The 19,150-nt window shown below is 36.1% G+C and overlaps 3 protein-coding genes across 9 annotated transcripts; 1 reads left to right on the forward strand and 2 right to left on the reverse strand.

Annotated features, from left to right (window-relative positions):
* Nucleotides 1-1,545: 1,545 nt before the first annotated feature.
* LOC106165842 (uncharacterized) lies at nt 1,546-6,460 on the reverse strand. Its single transcript, XM_013544206.2, has 8 exons — nt 6,250-6,460; nt 5,732-5,852; nt 5,087-5,203; nt 4,641-4,738; nt 4,025-4,105; nt 3,369-3,500; nt 2,756-2,953; nt 1,546-2,299 (listed from the first exon to the last, which is right to left on the reverse strand). Exons 1-8 carry the CDS (start codon nt 6,313-6,315, stop codon nt 2,126-2,128), a joined length of 987 nt encoding a protein of 328 aa, XP_013399660.2. The 5' UTR covers nt 6,316-6,460; the 3' UTR covers nt 1,546-2,125.
* Nucleotides 6,461-6,490: 30 nt separating this feature from the next.
* On the forward strand, nt 6,491-10,133 carry LOC106165841 (solute carrier family 35 member G1). Of its 7 annotated transcripts, none has more exons than XM_087008168.1 (3): nt 6,491-6,588; nt 7,215-7,300; nt 7,604-10,133. In XM_087008168.1, exons 2-3 carry the CDS (start codon nt 7,298-7,300, stop codon nt 8,924-8,926), a joined length of 1,326 nt encoding a protein of 441 aa, XP_086864294.1. In that variant the 5' UTR covers nt 6,491-6,588; nt 7,215-7,297; the 3' UTR covers nt 8,927-10,133. The 7 variants fall into 7 exon arrangements, with proteins under 7 accessions (XP_086864294.1, XP_013399657.2, XP_086864293.1 ...); XM_087008167.1 differs by having other exon boundaries at nt 6,516-6,855; XM_087008169.1 differs by having other exon boundaries at nt 6,517-6,684.
* On the reverse strand, nt 10,128-19,110 carry LOC106165824 (long-chain fatty acid transport protein 4). Its single transcript, XM_013544180.3, has 11 exons — nt 18,763-19,110; nt 17,802-18,190; nt 16,192-16,347; nt 15,673-15,742; nt 15,216-15,417; nt 14,774-14,966; nt 14,186-14,329; nt 13,761-13,898; nt 13,172-13,336; nt 12,493-12,639; nt 10,128-12,153 (listed from the first exon to the last, which is right to left on the reverse strand). Exons 1-11 carry the CDS (start codon nt 18,999-19,001, stop codon nt 11,996-11,998), a joined length of 2,001 nt encoding a protein of 666 aa, XP_013399634.2. The 5' UTR covers nt 19,002-19,110; the 3' UTR covers nt 10,128-11,995.
* Nucleotides 19,111-19,150: the final 40 nt, after the last annotated feature.

Genomic DNA, 19,150 nt, shown 5'->3' on the forward strand with positions numbered 1-19,150 from the left:
CGAAATAATTAGACGCCTTAAATGTGTTGATACAATAAATTTATCCTACAAGCGACTGGGTCTGTATAAAGCTGTTATTTGTTACTGAATTTTAAGACTTACACAAGAATGGGCTCAATGCACACATGTCCAGGGACTGTTCGTAATGAATTTTGTCGACTTAGCTTATGCGCACTAATTCCACGGGGACTCTCGCTGATTGCAATCAAATTAACAGACTAACCAGGGACTAACTTTGAATGTAGAAATAGATTCATTAACCATTGGTAAGTATGGGAAAAGTGTTGTTTACCCCAGGAAAATTCATTTTTTGGCCAAAACGAACAATTATTATCCCTTTAACTTGATTAACGCTTCAAAACCGCCTTTTCTCCCCCAGGAAGACCAGAAAACGGATTTGGTTAACTTGCTCCTGTTTTGTGATTCAAAGATGTTGCCTCTCTTTTAGTGAGACCATGTTACGTCTGTCAAACGAACCGGACGGGTTCAACACGTGTCACATGTATCCAGAAATACTCGTATTTTTTTTATGAAGTCAACCGAAAAACAATTTAAAAGACTAGTCTATGGAAAATGCAAAACGAGCCAACCTTTAATCAGTCTTGATATATTTAAATGTAATGTGATGTTCATTTCAATTCCATAAACATCAGATTCACGAGGAGAAATCTTAAATGAATGATTTTGCTTACATCATAATAGCTTTACTTAAGGGGCAACCAAGCAGAACTATAGGCCATAGAATGATTTTTCTTATTAACATTAATCTCATAACGTTTTGTAAAACGAGTAAGAGCGTGTAGTGCTCTGTAACGCATTTGGCTCAACCATCCATTAGCACAGCTACCACATTTAATCCCTCTTCATATACAGGAGCGGTTTCTCCACGGGATTTACCCGCCAAAATGAATTTTTCTAAGGTAAAGAGCAGTTTCTCCTACTCGCAAAGTATTATTGGACATGTCCCTACAATGTGCGCTAGTCTTTGACATGGCAAAAATTAATTACCCGGCCGATTTTGACACTTTCCCCTTTATCACCAAGACGCAACATATCCAAAACCGCTGACAAAATAACGGTCTACACACTAGTTTTTGAGTTCACATAGTTTTTACTTTTTGAGTCATTGTCGTTTTAAAAGGAGTGTTAGACTGGCGAATATCAGTAATGACGATTAAAGCATAAGTTATGTATTGTTTATACAGGGTTGTACAGAGTTGGCAAAGGCGCCGTTGCAGAGGGTTTTTAATGCATGGGTGTGACAAAGTTCCTTCCTCTCTAATTAAGTGCTAGACAGTATTAACTCTTATGCTTTTCTTGGAAAAGTAAAATTATAACTTAATGGGGGAGAGGGTGTAAGAATACTCGTTAATTGCCATGTTATTTTGTTTAATGCCAAGAGTTTGGTGAAGCGGTTGGAAAACAACCGTCATTAGTTTACACTGTGTTATAGATATGAAGGCCATGTAATGACATACTGGGACTGCTTTAATCATAGAGGTAGATGCTTACAATAATAACACAAAACAACACCATTATGACTGCAGTGTTTATCACTTTATTTTAAAATAATTTTAATAAATGCATACAAATAAATTTCTCAAGCTTAAATTATATAAATATCTAAAATTTTACCATTTTTTTCCTCCATATATTTTTCAATTAAAAGAAATAGTAAAATTTCACTTGATAATTTGATGGTCCCTTTTTATATTCTTTGATTCTCTTCAATTTTATTAAAAGTAAAGTTTGCAAACACAACAATAATGCGTAGATTTGTAACTGTTCAAAGCTTAAGTTCCTGAAGGAAAACTTGCTTCAGGTTCATAATGAGAAAAGGACTCTTATACATGCATGAACACAGCATCTACTAGTATAAGCCATTTCCCATGTCACAAATATTTTCTGCGTTGACACTTCACTAGTGTCAACAACGTCACAATCATGTCAACAATATGTCACAGTTTATGTCTATGTCTCCTGTGTTTTACATGCTGATGTCATGACAGTGTCATCAATGTCACTATCCTGTCAACAACACGTCAGTTTGTCTCCTGTGTTTTATATGTTGATATAGTGATGTAGTGTCTTCAATGTCACAATCATGTCAACACCATGTCACAGTTTATGTCTCCTGAGTTTTATGTGTAGATGTAGTGTGATCATCCACAGCTGTGTCCTCATTAGAAAGATTGTGCCACACTCGTGGGGCGGCTGTCATCGTCACCTGAGCAGCACCTGATGCCACCAATATTCCGCTTGATGTAAAGGCACAGTGCTGGGCAGTGTCTGTCTCTCCCTGGAATTAATAAAAAAATTAAAACCCATGTCAACTTGCAAGGTCATAACAGGTAACACACACACACACACACACACACACACAGTTTCACACACACACACACAGTTTCACACACACACACACACACACACACACAGTGACTGACCTTTGCCATCTAAGAGGTCTCAAATAATAATATTAATGTAACAAGTCTCCCTTTTTGTCCTTTCAGTACTGACTCCTCCACAAATAATAACAATAATAATTATTATTATTTTAAAAGTTTTACATTATTTAATGGTGTACGTACATAAGAATGTTCAAACACATAGGAAAATCAGGAAAAATTATCATTGTAATGTTAAAATTGCATACATACTAAAAACATTCCACTTCTAAAGTATGAATTTCTCAAATACTCTAAAAGGCAATATGGATATTTAAATGAAGGCTATAAACCATACCATGATACCTCACCTCTAAAACCTTATCACAGTGTCCAGTCACCACGTCCCAAATTCTGACCGTCTCATCATCAGCCACGCTGGCCAGGTAGCAACTGTCAGGTGAGAAGATGACCGCCTGGACCCAACCACTGTGACCCTCCAGCACATGGAACAATTTGCCAGTTTTGGGGTTCCACAAGCGGATGGTTTTGTCCCAAGAGCAGGAGGCCTGTTTGGGGTGAAGTAGACAGTGAGAGGAGTGATTGGTACTAGTAAGTTAATACTTCAGATATACTCACTGTCTTTGTGTGTGTGTGTTCACAATGAAACTATTGTATACTATGTAGATTGACCCAACCCTACAGGGACTCTTGCTGAATGCAATCAGAGTAACAGAATGACACGTCTCATTGAGCAGCTTGGGGGTATTATCTTATGTGTTCGCTCAGCTTCTGGACGATTTTTTGATTTTATTTGACTGCACACAAAAGTTAATCACCCCCTATTTACTCAAGGTGAGAGCTGACATATACACCTTACAGAGGAGAGTGTTTTACACGATTCATGGAGCATGTACAAAAGAAGCATAGAAAAATATATACTGTATGAAGATACAGGGCCCAGATACTACCACATGTACATACCAGCATTCCTTCCCGGGAGAAAGCCACTCCATGTATATTGCCTTTGTGTCCCGTGAGCACTGTGACTTCATCTGAGCCGTCCATACTCTGCAGTGTCCACAGTCTTACTGTGTGGTCCCATGAACCTGTAGCCTAGAGTGAAAGATAACACACTGATACATGGGTTCTATATACTCTGTAGTGTCCATAGTCTTACTGTGTGGTCCCATGAACCTGTAGCCTAGAGAGAAAGATAACACACTGATACATGGGTTCTATATACTCTGTAGTGTCCATAGTCTTACTGTGTGGTCCCATGAACCTGTAGCCTAGAGAGAAAGATAACACACTGATCCATGAGTTCTATATACTCTGTAGTGTCCATAGTCTTAGAGATCCTTCAGAAGCAGTTAGGCCAGCTTGGGTTGTGTGACCTAATTTCACGGGGACCCTTGTTGACTGCAATCAGATTAACAAACTTACAAGCCTCCTTTTGTTTCCAACATACTTGTATAATTACCAGCTTCTCAGTATTCTAATTCCATACAGCATGGAATTAGTGTGTAAAAGCTATTGCAACCAAATTCATTCTTTAAAAAAAAAAAAAAAAAATGGAATGCTGAAGCTGGTATTATAATTACCTCAACTTACTTCAAAGCACTAGTAAACAGACTTACCAGCCACTCTCCTTTATATGATATGGCAACTGATTGCACTAAGTTTTCATGTCCTTCAAATATGCGTAATGGAAACCCTTTCTGAAAGACAAAATAAACTGAATCATATGAAAATAACAAAGGGTAAAAAAATAATCATCATACTAAATAAATAAACACATTTTAAGCAGTATTTGTGGCCAAAATAAAATCTGTTTTCTTTTTCTTTGGGAAAAATAAATATTTTGTGTTTGGTAAGCTCTTTTAAGCTTTTCAACCCTATAATTTTGAAACAAAATTGAACAAGCATTCAGTATGTTGTTGTTATAGTGTATTCAAATACCGTTTCTTACTTGACACCAGTCTATATTTCATATATTTAAAAAATCAAATATCAGATTCTGAAAGATAGAAATTTACATATTTTATATACTAATACATGTACCACAGACACAGGAGGCACAAACTGTCTCCCCCTCCCCCCCCCCTCCTTTGAAATTACACAGCTTCCCTAAAACAGCTTTTTAATATGCAGACATGCACTGATGTACAAATCTTGTGCTTATCTGTATCCAGTATCTCTCAACCCCCCCCCCCCCCCAGGAACCCAATAAACTCCTGCTACTACACACTCTACCTCCACATCCCACAACATGGCAGTTCTGTCCCAGGAGCCAGATGCCAGGGTTTTCACATCAAATGAGAAGATTATACACTCCACACTCTTTGTATGTCCTGAAAATATCAATCAGTGGTGTCATTAGGGGGAACACAAGCTTCTAAATTAGATTTTAAAAATTTTTGATCATTTTTATTTTGCTTAGTGGAAGTCTGTGTTCTCAGAGTGCTCTCCAATCAGCATAATTACTCATTTAATTTGAACAAAATAAATAAATCTCCCCTCCACAAAGTAATGCTTTGATAGTAATACCATGCTGATTCAGTAATTTTGGAATATTACTTGCCTTTGAGCTAAAAAGTACATTTTTATGACTAACAAATAATAAATCTAGAAGAGTAAGAGTGAGTAAATAAGTCAGGCATTCCAAAATTTTAAGGAAATACTGTATACAACTCTTTTACCTTGTAAGACGTGAAGCAGAACCGCATCTCTTGTTCTCCAGATCCTGATGGTCTTATCATAGGAGGCACTGGCAAAGCACTTGCTGTTTGAAGCTACAGCAACGGATTTCACTGCACCTAATAAAATAAAAAGGTTTGGTGAACAACTGCTTAGAAAGAAAAAAAAAAGACAATAAGTTACTTTCTTAGATGAAAATAGCAATAATGAAGAGCAAAGCTTTTAAACCACGTTCCTGAGTACTGTCAATAAGTACAATTCAGATAATGAAAGATTTTACAAGACAAAGGGCTGATTCCCAATGAAATTATTGTTCTACATAGATCGTTCCAACTCTGCGGGGGCTTCTCCTGAATGCAATCTGATTAACAGATTTAGACTCTCCCTCTTGGCAAAGAATAGAATATGGAAAAAAATTGTGATTACATGAGTAAGCTGGAAACAAGGGGAGGTGCACGTGGTTTAAAATCTGTTAATCTGATTGCATTCAGCGAGAGTCACTTTGGAGATGGATCAATCTAGGTAGAAGGGCAGTATAATTAGAAATGAGCCCATAGATATAACTGATGCTGACTTATGGAGTATTTAAGTACAGTATAAAATGGCCTGAGTTACACATCAATGCTATTTAAAAAAGGCCACTGAACCTGTATGCCCCTTTAATTTGCACACCAGTTTCCCAGTCTGGACATTAAACACTCGGACTCTGTGGTCATCACATCCTGTCACCATCATCTCAAAGTCTGTGGAAAAGGCAACAGTATTGACCTGAGGAAGACACATCCCGGGTATAGTCTGATTAGTTAACAACATATATGTGTGACACTGTTAAAGATACAAATAAACTGGATTTTTACATTTGACTTGATTACTTGAGAAAACAACTATTTTGATAAAGATAATATAAAATGTATTAAGTGAGGAAGCTATAAGTAAACTTGGGATTATTTGGTTACTTGAGCATATTATTTTCAACAAGACTCTTCAATATTAAAAAAAGCTTCAAAATTAAGTGCTAACAATGTCTCCATAGTCCAAAATTGGGGCACTTCTTTAGCAAATTCAGGGCAGTTAAGGAGATAAGTCCAACCCTACAAGTGTCTGCATAAAGGTAAGATTTTCAAAATACTTTTACTTGGTTAATTTTTTTTTTATTTTTACACACCTCGTCTTTGTGACCGCTGAACTTCTTCACGTCCAGGTAGTGAAATTCCTCGACGTTTGGAAACATTTTCTTTGAAATGAATCCTGACAATACTACGAATGATTTTTGTAGATTTCCATTTTTATAGTTGAAAAAGACAATTCACCGGACAACGTCACATTTTCAGTCATGTAAATCGTTCACGGCTTCGTTGACAACCACCCTCCTGCAGTCGTCCTTGACCTTTCTTGACCCAATTTTTTATTTTAACCAATCATTGAACTTGTAAACATTCAGACCTTTCGAGTGGACATCATCTGACAGGCAAAAAGAAGTTTCGCCACCGATACGTAATTTACGGTATGTCCAGTATGTGTGCTGAAACACAAAAACAAAATCCGGAAAGTTCAAGCTGTCATTTGTTATCAACATGTTACTGAGACCGTTTGAAGCTAGGTGAATGTTCCCTGCTGACCTTTTAGTGGACTTGTACCAGTACAGGTACACTGGTACAGAAGGCCTACGTGGTGCACTTGGTTTGTGTGTACATGTGAAAGTGTACGTAGTCTGATGTGTACATGTAGCTCCTTCAGGTAGTACCTGTGCATGTGTAGGTGCACTGTGAAGGTAATAGTAGCACCATTTTTTTTTTTTTTTTTTTTTTTTTTGCGTTAGCACTACTATTTATGGTTCATGTACTTATGTGCTGTTTGTAAGCACGTAATATGGGCATGTGGTACAGGTACATATCAAAGACCGTGAAAACGTAGTAGGCATGAGACTTTGTGCCAAATAATATTAACAGAAGCATTCTCTCTGCCCGCTCCCTTTTCTTTTCTCAGTTGTGGGGAGTCGAACTATACAGGACCCACATGTACAGTGTATGTTCTGCATTGCTTACTTATTTTGCATATATATATATATATATATATATATATATATATATATATATATATATATATATATATATTATTTTTCTTTTTCAGTAAAAAGAAAATCAAAACAAGCATGTGAATGCCTTAGCCAGAAATGAAGAATATGGGCAAGAGAAATACCACTACAATCACCCATGGTAAAACTTCTGATGAAATTTTATCTATAACAGTATGAACAATTACATGTATCTACATTATTCCAAACCTAGTAGAACAATGCTGATATGAAATTTTGTATTCTAAAAGATGATATTTATTTCTGCTTTTGAAAGCTGCAATTTCTTTGTACAAGTAATATTTTGACCAGCAGTTGAAAAAAAAAAAAAAGAAAAAACAAACTAAAGAAGCTTCCTTGGTGTTTTTCATTTGAAAAGATGGCAAAATTGTCTGCTGAAAATCTCACTTGTACAAATGAAATTCAACTGTCTCTTAATGATAAGGGATGTGATGGTGCTAGTATGGATGACATTTTAAAAGATGATGATGATGATGACTGTGAAGACAACTTAAGATCAACTCCGAGGCAAGTAGAAGAAGTTTCTCTACTTACTGGCATCGGTGTTCAGCATTTACAACAAATGGATGGCAATACTATGGAAAGTGAACCATCTTCCGGTGTGATTATATTACTTGGTGCTAACAGCAAGCCAGACTTGCTGACAGAAAATGTAACGCATTTACCAATGGTTCAAATTGTGGATGAAAATGGCAAAGAAGTTGGCGAGGGCCCTTCAGATCCCTTGATCACATCAGACGTGGAATGTGAAGAAGCTGTCACTGAAGAAGACGCAAAAGCTGTCCCTCCGTTTCCTGGCTTTGGCATTCTGTTGGGGGTCATATCGAGTGTGTTTTTTTCTCTAAGTTCAGCTTTCGTTAAATGGGTCAAGGATGTCCATGTCTTTGAGATAATAGTGTTTCGACAACTTGAAATCACTCTCTTTATCACACCATTGGTTATATACAACAAACAGCCATTCTTTGGTGTAAAAGGGCAGAAGTTTGGTTTATGGCTAAGAGGACTTTTTGGAACAACCGCAATATGTCTAAGCTACCTTGCCTACAAAAATATGCCAGTAGGGGACGCCACTGTGATCATAAAGAGCACGCCAGTCTTTGTAGGGATTATCAGCTGCGTGTTTCTGAAGGAACGTTTCCGTGTGTTTGAAGTGATAGTAACCATCACTGTAATTGGTGGCTGCATTCTTGTTATACAACCTCCGTTTATATTTGGACAGTTGATTGAAAAAAGTTCTGAAGTATCTCAGCAGCATTTTTTGGGTGCTCTACTAGCTCTTGGAGGCACGTTAAGTACTTCCATAACCTTTGTTATTGTCCGTAAGATTTCTCATGTTCATTATACCACCATTATATTTTGCTTTGGTGTGTGGGGAATGATCCAGTCATTTATTTCACTTTTAGCTGTTCAGGGCTTAAAAGACCCGCCTACAGGGTTGCCTAGAATTTTTATCGTGTTAATTGGCGTCTTTTCATTCTTGGGTCAAATTTTTTTCACCAATGCCATGAAGTATGAAAATGCTGGCCCCATTAGCGTGACAAGGGCCTCGGAGGTGGTACTGGCATATTTATGGCAGTATGTGTTCTTCAGTGAAATCCCCACGTTGTATTGTATCGCTGGAGCCACCCTGGTGACAGTTAGTGTGGCATTCATTGGTATCAAGAAATGGGTGCATGCTATTAAGGAAAAACCAAATCCTCCAAAACATGTAGCCATGAAGTGCCTTAGCAAGCTTGTAGATTTATGAGAGGCATCCATGTCAGTAAGAAGTTATATGTAAGAGAGAAATAATCAGACATGGGGAAAACTATGGAGGTACTGAAGGTCCAGAAGACCTGCACTACAAGAAATCTGCAGGTCCCCTCAATTCTGTGTTGGTCTAGACTAAATATTTTATTTCCTTTGGTGTATGTTAACATGTGATTTATTATTATGTTATTGTATTTGCACATAAACCTAGCAGGTCCTGTAGCATTTCAGGCATTCATGAATTGATGGACAAGCAGTTTCCCCATGTCTGAAGTATTCTCTGGATATTTTCCCTTATCCTATTTACTCAGTGAAAAAATCTGTAGTTCTAAGAGCACAATTAAGGTACATGATGAGTCAAGAGATAGTTAATTAAGCATTTTCAATTGCTGATTAGAAATGATCAACACAATTTGTTTTTTTTTTTACACCAGCATACTGTTAATACTTTTCATTATGTCCTAAAATCCATCTATGTTATGTTTTATTTTTACATATAGCCACAGTACATTTTTACAGTAGTTTTGAAATATAAGGCATTTATACAGCCTTACTAAGGCAGGAGTTTGGGTGGGTGGGTTGGGGCTGAGGGGGTGTTTGCCAAGGGAAGACGAGGCTATGACTACTGGGCATAGCCTCATACCCCATCAAGATGGACCCTCTGCCATGCTAATATTAACTTGTGATTGTATTTTAGTTTTCACTTATATTTCATGGCTAATGTAAAAGTGAACTGTGACTTTGACCTGGCCACTTAACGGTTAAATTTGTTGACTATTACTTTTTATTTTTGTACTCTTTTTTTTTTGTTGGATAATGTTCTGTTATTAAAAATGACATTTTAAATTATATTGTTTTCATTTGAAGTATAGAGTGGTTATGTACATTTTATGTGGTATTTACACATTTATTGTAATTTTAATACCTCTAGATTTAAAGCAGCATCTAAAAAATAATTTTAAAGAAAGAGAAATTATATCTTTAGGATTGTTTATGTTTAAGTAAAATTAAAATATTTAATGTCAAATTATTTCGCATAATTGATTTTATACTGCACATTGCTTTTAATGAAAGGTGATTCTTTTTGTAAGGAATGTTTGAAATATTGACCTAAAGGATTGTGAATATTATAATTGTTTTTCATATATATTATAATGGATGATTGGATTAGTATTACAGTTGAACTATAAACTCAAATATTCTTGTGTCTTTTTCTCTTTTATTTACCAACAGGATAAAGTATTTATAGCCTAACTCGGTACAGCAATGACAACATGGTTGGCAATGTAAAAAATAAAACTGTACATGATCCAATGAATTCAAGATTTTTTACAGTGTAATAAGTCTAAAAAAGGGGAAAAACAATCAAAACTCATAAAAGTGGATCCTGGGGATTTACAAACAATAAACAAGATCCAGATTTAAGATAAATAACAAGCATTTCAAGCTTACTTTTTAAAAAATCTACTCTGATAACCATAACAAAATCTATCAATACATGTGACCAGTCGTGCTGTATAAGTTCAACCAGACACATGTAAATAATTTTGAAGTTTCAATTGTTGCACAGAAGCTTATCTATTCAAATTTATCTATTCTCCAGATAACATGACTAAAAGGAAAAGTAGTTAATATTAAACATAATACATCAATACTGACTTTGAATTCTTAAAAATCACTTGAAGTGTGTAATATCAGATGTCACTAATGCTGTTACTTCATAAACTTATGAACATTCAATTTTTCATAGAAATCTCACTGCTTTGACTGGTTCTAACGTGTAATTTTGATTTATGTGTGTATGTGTGTGTGTGTGTGTTTTTTTTTTTTTTGGTTCCTTTTCGCAAGTTTGCTTTCTACAGTGTGAACCAATCGAAATTAATTTTGTTAACTGGCCTTGTGGAGCGAAGGGTTCCATTTACTGGAGGACCTAATACCCATGTTATTAAGTTATTAATCTCTGGAAAGGTTGCGATAAAGGTAAGTATGCTGCACAGTGAAATAAAAAGGGCCTAGCTGCAAGGGACATAACTAAAACATTAGCATATATAAATCCGCAGATAGGATTTGGATGATGTTTTCACTTTGTTCTTCAACAGCTCGAGATTCTCAAATGGTTCCCAACAGAAATTCAGCAAATTGTCTTGATATTATGAAAAATCCCTTCTTATGTCTAGACAACAGTTACAGTGCTTTTCAGAAACTTGTTACTTAATTGTACTTCTGCCATAATTATCAACACACTAAACAACATCAATGCCTTTTCCTAACATAGCTTGATCATCTGTAATAGATAAAATACAATACTTTTTCAAAGACTACTAATAGCCCTAAAATCTTGAAGAATTCGTACTAATAACTGAAATCTGGTTTCATCAAATGCTGTGACATGTGATCAAATGTATTGCCTGATTTTAACCCTTTCTAAATTGACTCGTTTAGTCTGAGTTTAAACCTTCTGACCAAGTTCCAGCCAAGTTTAAATGATCCCATTTTACATTCAGAAGCTACATCCATTAAAAAAAAAAAAACAGTGGGGTAATATCAACCATAACCAGCTTTGGACCAAAGCCACGCATTTTTCACCGGCATATTATACTGAGATGTGCCACAGTATTTATTATAATTAATAAAATGTTTTATGGTACAATCACTGTACAGGCCTGTAGCCAGCAATTTCAAAAGGGGTGTGTGTGTGTGTAATAGTAGACCTTTTACTATGAAACTTATGTATACCTTCTACTAGTAGTAGATCAATTTTTACCCAGAGTGCACATTTTGCCTGGCAGAAAGGGCAGTTCGTTCGAACACCCCAGGCTACGGGCCTGCTGTAAATAAGCATTTATTCACTGGTATAACTAATGCCCTTTTCAGACTGGTTCCATACTAATACAGTATGTAGAAGACAAAGTCAAACTGAGAATTGTTCCAGACCTAATATCAGTGATCTTCCTGACTTTCTGACCAGTCTGAATGTACTTTAAGGCACCACAAAGTCCCTTGCATATTCATAAATACAGAACCAAGACGATACCACTTGAGCTGTTTTTATCTCTTCACTCCTGTCTTAGAATCTTATTTTCCCACCGCATATGTCATTGTAACTTTGTTTACTCAGAGGTGTAAACTCTCCAATTTTAGAATCCAGATAAAACATTTTGTCACCAGTCAAAGCAGGGTTAAAGCCCACTTTCTTTAATTCTGTTTTCTTTAATTTAAAAGTACCTACAAGAGAAAAAATAACACTTTACACAGACATGTTCAAACATATTTGGCAAAAATTCTAATCTATTTGTTTACATTTGAAGTAAACTCAATATCTAGACTGAATATTCATTTTTCTTAAAATTATTTTTCATTACTTTTTATTCACAGTAAATTATATCAAATGTCCAATTTATTGGTCTGTTTTAATAACACTGTTTTCAAATTATGAATACTATTCTTACTTAACCAACAATAATATGAAACCAAGAAAGCAGAAAAATTTGCACTTAACAAAAACATGACAATAAACTACAGATGGAAAGAACAGGCTTTTCCAAATATTTATCTACTACTTACCTGTGGTGTCTACCTCTTCCATTAACCTTATAAAGATTGGCCTAGCATATGGAGGCAGAGATTTCTGGAGATCTCGCTGGAGTGCCTTCAAGTTAACTGTATGATGTTTATCCACAATGGCTGCCATGCCTGCTCGGCCCTCCATACCTTAATAAAAGGTTAAAAAATGCAGAAAATACTTATTTGTGGACAAACAGATTAGACCACTGATGAGATGAGATTAAGTATTTAGATGCACACTTTATAAGAACATACATTTTGTGTGAATTTTGCTGACCAATTAATAATTAAATCACATCAAACTATGGGTCTTTAGATGTTCTTCTCAGATCCAATATCATTTCTACTGAAATTTTAAATGTTTTTAATTTTTTCAAATAGTGCATGTTTTCAGGTTCACAGTTGTTCTGCTGTTGACATCTTTTCCTCATCACACACCAAACTCTCACAGCAGAGTCTCAATCTTTCAAATGGGGAAAAAATTGTGAATATTACAGATAATGTCTTTTTGTCTGTCCATTTAGTGGCAGCAACAAATTTTTTCCCAAATGTAAAGATCTGAGTCAAAAGGACCATTCCTAGACCCAATCGTACTAACTTTAGATCGAATTATCTCAGAGGGGGCTTCTCGCTAAATTGCAATCGACTTAAAAATATCTGAGTCATTGCTGTCACTAACCTGGGATCTCCACTCCATACACTGCTGCATCCTTAAGTTTGATTATATTACTGATAACTGCCTCGACCTCTGCGGTGGAAACATTCTCCCCTTTCCAGCGGAATGTGTCACCTGTGCGATCCCTGAAGTAGAGATAGCCGAACTGGTCCATCACCAAGACATCACCTGGAGAGAGAAAAATATTGACCACCTGATTAGAAAATATCTACATAATTTAACATGAGGCACAAGTCTTTACTAACCAGAGTATGCAAACTTTCATAAATAAACATGTGAATATTCTAATAACTAGTAACTGTGTTGTTTTCATCTTTTTCTTGAGACTGTCACAATTACCCTTTTTCGCAACAAAGACAAATATTTTTTCTTACAAATTTAAAATATTTGCATATCTTTTTAAGAATCCAACCAAAATTTCTGAGTCAACTAATTATCATCCTTTTCTAGCACAATTCTTGAATTATTAATGTGTGGTTTGTCATATTTTAATACAATTTACAAGAAAAATGCTGGCTTGGATTTTTTCATAAAAATCTCAGCTATAAAACTTCAGGGGTCCTAGGAATAGACAGATATATCTAATACTCACCAGTCAAAAATGCCATATCACCCTTTGAAAAGACATCACGAGCAACTTTCTTCTCTGTGGCAGACTGGTTTGAGTAGCCGTCAAACTCTCGGATGATATCCCCCTTGATGATTTTACCCACCAGTTCACCAGGTTCCCCTGAATCAAAAAATGAATATTATTTGGGAGCTTAATAGTGAAAATGATTCATTGTTAAAAAAAACTATAGTATAGCAAAATTAATCAAACAAATTCCAGATCTTATTTTAGCAAAAGAAGTAGAAAAAGAAGAAAATAGAAAAAAGGTGTGTTCATTATTCTCATGAAGACACCTGTGCCTACCTGGCTGACAGTGAACACACAGCCCATTCCTTCCCCTGACACCTGTGCCTACCTGGCTGACAGTGAACACAAAGCTCATTCCTTCCCCTGACACCTGTACCTACCTGGCTGACAGTGAACACACAGCCCATTCCTTCCCCTGACAGGCTCTCCAGTTTCCTTGTCCACCTTGATCAGGGTGACAGGATACAGGGCGGGGGCTATTCTGGTCGTGAACCCCACCGCACCCATCTTACCCTCCATATTTACTGAAAAATAACAACATTACATTAAGGAAAGTGGTATAGCAAGGACGGGCAGATTCTTTGTGAAACTAAACTCCCCTTATTAACCTGCATGTTTGCGAAAAAACATACTTATAATAATTTGAACACAGAAGGTCTCAGAGAGGGGATAAGTCTTGTGAATATTTTGAGTCACTCACTCTATTGTCCCTTGTTTCAAAAATGGAATGGAAAAATATGAAGCTTTAAACAAAGGACTGTTAGCTACTGCATTCTAACAATAAATACAAGACTTTTATTACAATATATTCAAGGCCGATAACAATAAGGTAAAACAAAACCACTGTTTGATACTGAGTAGTAGATGCCTATTATTTTTCAAATAACATCTTGATGCAAACAGCCTGTACAAAGAGGGCCACAAATCAAACTTTATCACTCATTTTTATAGGTAACAATGTTACTCACAGACATTGGCATTGCCCTCTGTAGCACCATAAAACTCCCCAATCTTTTTCACCCCAAATCTACTGACGAACTGCTCCCATATCTGTGGCCTCAGTCCATTCCCATAGGCCAGCCTCACCTGGTGCTGGGTCTCCGTGGGACGGAATGGCTGAGCTAAAAGGTACCTACAGATCTCTCCTATATATTGAATTACCTAGTAAAAAATGGAATGAATAAATTATTTTCTTGAAAATGAATTGATGAAAAGAAATCTTCATTTTTTAATTATCTTAAGTCTGCATGTTTCAGAAAAATATCTAAACTACATTTCGAGTGGTCGTGATAAAAACATCCTTTCGGGGAAAAAAAACAACAACTGTGATATATAAAATGAAAACAGGATAAATATGACTAATAAGTTACATTGTAACCAAAGACAGTAAAAAGTTTCCATTTTCCTTACTGTGCAATTGTAAGCCACACAATCATCCCAGAATTTGCTGGCAGAAAACTTTTTCTTGACCACCAGTGTACACCCACTGATAATCATCTGGCCAACGCCCAGGATTCCTCCTGCTGAGTGGTAGAGAGGAAGTGTGTCGTATATAACATCACTGCTACGCATGGAAAACATCTTGTGCACTCCTTGGGACATGTAGTAAAACCTGAAAATTAATAAATTTGGCAGACTTGGCAGATGTGAAATCGTATAGAAAATTTCATGTGACATAACATACTCAGTAACTCATCTTTTTTTTCATTAGATAAAAAAAATCTATAAAGCCTGGAGAATAAACTGAGGTGCTTTCTTGTACAGACACTCCTGTCCCAATGCTAAGTATAACCAATAACAAATTTAGCTGTTATCATCATCATCATTTTCATCAGGCAAACAACGTCTGAGCTGATGTCTTCCTCACCTTCCATGTGTGATGACAGCTGCCTTGGGAAGCCCTGTAGTGCCAGAGGTGTAGATGAAAAATAGCTTATCTGGAAGAGAAAGCATACACTCAGCGATAATAATGTCCATAGAGCAAAATAAACCAAAGCGGAAGTGATTAAAAACCATTTCATTTTTGTTGCTATATATATATATATATATATATATATATATATATATATATCAAAATCAAAGTTACTAAGACACGATCATAATACCATAAAAGTCATGTGTAAGATAAGTGTATACGCTTAACATGTTTTACCCTCCTTAAATAAAGTTTACTATTATTATTATTATTATTATTTAGTCAAAATGTACAGACAGTGGCGTGTGCACACACATAACCACACATACAGCACACACTCCATATTTTACTAAAACTTTAAAAGAACCAGTACCATTGACTTTAATAACTGGAGCATTGGTTGGGTACATATAACCAAGCACGCACACGCACACACACACTCTTTTACTAAAACTTTAAAAGAACCAGTACCGTTGAGTTTGATAACTGGAGCATTGGGTGGGTGTTTGAGACTCATCTCTATGAGGGGGTCTAGGTTACTGGCCCAACCATTGAGACTGGGGTCTCTGGGCCCAGTGCAGTAGATTGACATGTGTCTGCCAAATGACCCATTAGCATCCTTCATGGCTGAAAAATGTTGATAAAATTAATTAGTAAACATACTGGTTGTATGAAATAATTTCTGAAGAAATATATTTAAAATGTAAACAGAATTATAACAACATGGTCTTTCTGTGGCATTTGTACTTCGTTTGTGATGAAAAGAACCACTTTGTATCACTTCAAGAAAATCTAAAATAATTAGAACAACTGAATTCAATACAATGGGGAACTGTATGAATCATCAACCCATGACATATTTCACACATTCCACAGGGAAAACTGATTTAAGGACACCTGTACTCTAGGTGTCTGTACCTGATATCATATCATTCACAAAACCTCTATCAAACAGCACTGTCCCCAAACCAGTTCATATTAAAATCCCCATAGCAAAATTTGTGAACATGGCAATGTTAAAATGCAGGTCTTTTAGCAAATGATGAGTGTATAATAAGAAAGATAAAGGGGTTTATCCATCTACTTGTATCTTTTAATGTAATATTTATTGTTTAACATTGTATTCCTTCCCCTTCTTAATTAGTATCTAGAGAGCCTACAAACATTAAAACTTTTTTGTGCTCAATAAATTCTTATAAATTATATTATCGCTTTAAAATCAAAGGAGTTAATTCTCAAAGGAAAAATGTGTGATTGATGAGTCAGGTAAACACCAGTGTACATTCATGCACATGTTTACTGTGACTAGGATAGATACACATTTGTTTGTACAGTATAGCAATGTATGATAACCAGGCCGTACAAATTTATAATTCTACATAACATGGCTGTATGGCTATGATAGCTGATGCTATCCCTTAAATCATAGGGTAAAAGTGCACTGGACATATATTATATATATATTAGAGCTTGGATAACTGAGCTGTTTTATTCATACAAGATTAGGGCCAGAGAACATGGGTGGGTTTTGTGTTGTTAAAGGATTATAAATCCAAACATTATCCATTAGTTAATTATTAATAATTGTTATTAATCATAAATAAGAGACCTTGGCACTGATGCCAGATGACAAACAGGATCACTTGATTATAAGTCTACCTAAATTTTGAAAGATAAGATATCTTTTCTTTTCTTTTTTTTGGGGCATATCTGGATATCTCAAAACTTAATTCCCAATTCACTATTTACTACAGCATATGGACTAAAGTTATCGAAGTTTCTTATTTTGTGCTATGTTTAACATGGCATTAATGAAGAAAATTAACTTTACCACTTATAGCTCTTTTCAATTTAAATGTAGTTTTCTTATTAAATTTCAAATAAGTCTCATAATCTCGCCTTTCTGAGGATTCCTAAAGCCTTACTAGGGATTTCTTAAGCTTAGAACATTTCGTTCCCTTGTCAAGTTGACAGTAAGGGCTAATTCCCAGTGACATTCAGCGCGAGTCCCCCCAGAGTTGGATTGATAGTACAATACAGTATTTTCATCCCTTGGGAATCTTTTCTTGTCCTAACATTACCTTGAGTCAGTTCTGTGCCAAATATGAGTGCCTTGGCATCAGCTGCCTTCACACAGTGTACCAGGGCCTCCATCCTGAGGTTAAAGTTAATGAGGGCACCTGTCACCCCTATCTTAGCCAGACCCAGCCACAGACAGACAAACTCTGGCCTGGTTTCCATAAATATGGCTATGACGTCCCCCTGTCTATAGCCGGCATCATGGAAATAGTTGGCTACAGCATTGGAATACTCATCCACCTGTCTGAAGGTCCATGTTTGATTTTCAAATAACATAGCTGCTTTTTCGGGCTGCCTTTTGACTGTTTTAGCAAACACTGTGGTGAGATTGCCATTGGTTCTCATCAACCACCTCATGTTTAGTTTGATCATAATTAGGTATGAGAGAGCTCTGAAATAGTGAAAAAAATTGTTTAACATTTTAAATGTCAATAGAAATGCATTGTAGTTTCTTTGATCTTTAATAAATTGCAGTATTACAACTGATAATAAATAAGTAAAGATTACAGTGCCTTCCTTGTAAGGACATAAAAAAAATCAAAGGTAACATTAATATGAACTAGTAACAAGAAAAAAATTCTAATAAATTTGATAAGTAAAATATAAGTGAACCGGCCATACATTAGATGGGTGGGGGTGGGGGCGCTTGGGTCTTTCCCCAACCAATTTACTTTCATAAATACATGTAGATATGTGTAGCTTTTTAACTACTCCTGTCTGCCCACCCAAAATAATCCCTGCTAAATTACTGACTAGTGTCATCATCCGGTTACTAGTACAATGGTGCTAGTTACTCATCTGGCTTGAAATCCGTCTTATTGTCAATACTGTACAGTGCGTACTGGTATGAAAAAGTGAAATCAATATAATTATCTACGTACTCGTTCTACTGGGAACTTACAAGTCTTACAAGACTACAGTAACAGAAATTTTCCTAATTCACTCCTGAGTTCTGGTACCCACCTTGCATCCCGTGGAAACGTTCTGATCACGACCCACGCGAACCTCCATCCGCCGGTTAATAAATATATGAAAAAACATGACAGCAAAGATATGCCGATGGACAAATCAAAGCCAAAACACAGCACTGATGCCAATATTAAAAAGAGTAGCGACTTCATGGTTGTCGTTTGCAGCAGGTAGCCCTGTACAAAGTCTCTCAGCACCCTCGCCAGTCTGAATTCTACCGACTTTGATCCCATGCGTTAAGAGATGCGATAGTATTATTATGTTGGACTTTGAACTCTGTAGTATGGTGTGTTTGGTATCAAAGGTCCGCATGTCAGACGCAGCGCATTCGCCGGTCTAGACTCCCCGCCAGTAGAAATAGTTCTATAATTATACATAACTG

The sequence above is a fragment of the Lingula anatina genome, chromosome 3 (assembly GCF_051362555.1).
Source record: "Lingula anatina isolate TDL-2025a chromosome 3, LinAna3.0, whole genome shotgun sequence".
Classification (NCBI taxonomy): Eukaryota; Metazoa; Brachiopoda; class Lingulata; order Lingulida; family Lingulidae; genus Lingula; species Lingula anatina.

Excerpts from the sequence above, each read along its gene's own strand:
- LOC106165842 (XM_013544206.2), bottom strand. The coding sequence starts at position 6,315 with ATGTTTCCAAACGTCGAGGAATTTCACTACCTGGACGTGAAGAAGTTC. Across the intron at positions 4,739-5,086 it reads TCTGCTTCACGTCTTACAAG|GACATACAAAGAGTGTGGAG; the intron begins GTAAAAGAGTTG and ends TGATATTTTCAG. Across the intron at positions 3,501-4,024 it reads CATATAAAGGAGAGTGGCTG|GCTACAGGTTCATGGGACCA; the intron begins GTAAGTCTGTTT and ends CTTTCACTCTAG.
- LOC106165841 (XM_013544203.3), top strand. The coding sequence starts at position 7,538 with ATGGCAAAATTGTCTGCTGAAAATCTCACTTGTACAAATGAAATTCAA.
- LOC106165824 (XM_013544180.3), bottom strand. The coding sequence starts at position 19,001 with ATGGGATCAAAGTCGGTAGAATTCAGACTGGCGAGGGTGCTGAGAGAC. Across the intron at positions 15,743-16,191 it reads TCCAGTTATCAAACTCAACG|ATAAGCTATTTTTCATCTAC; the intron begins GTACTGGTTCTT and ends TTTCTCTTCCAG. Across the intron at positions 14,967-15,215 it reads GTGTGGCTTACAATTGCACA|GTAATTCAATATATAGGAGA; the intron begins GTAAGGAAAATG and ends ATTTTTTACTAG.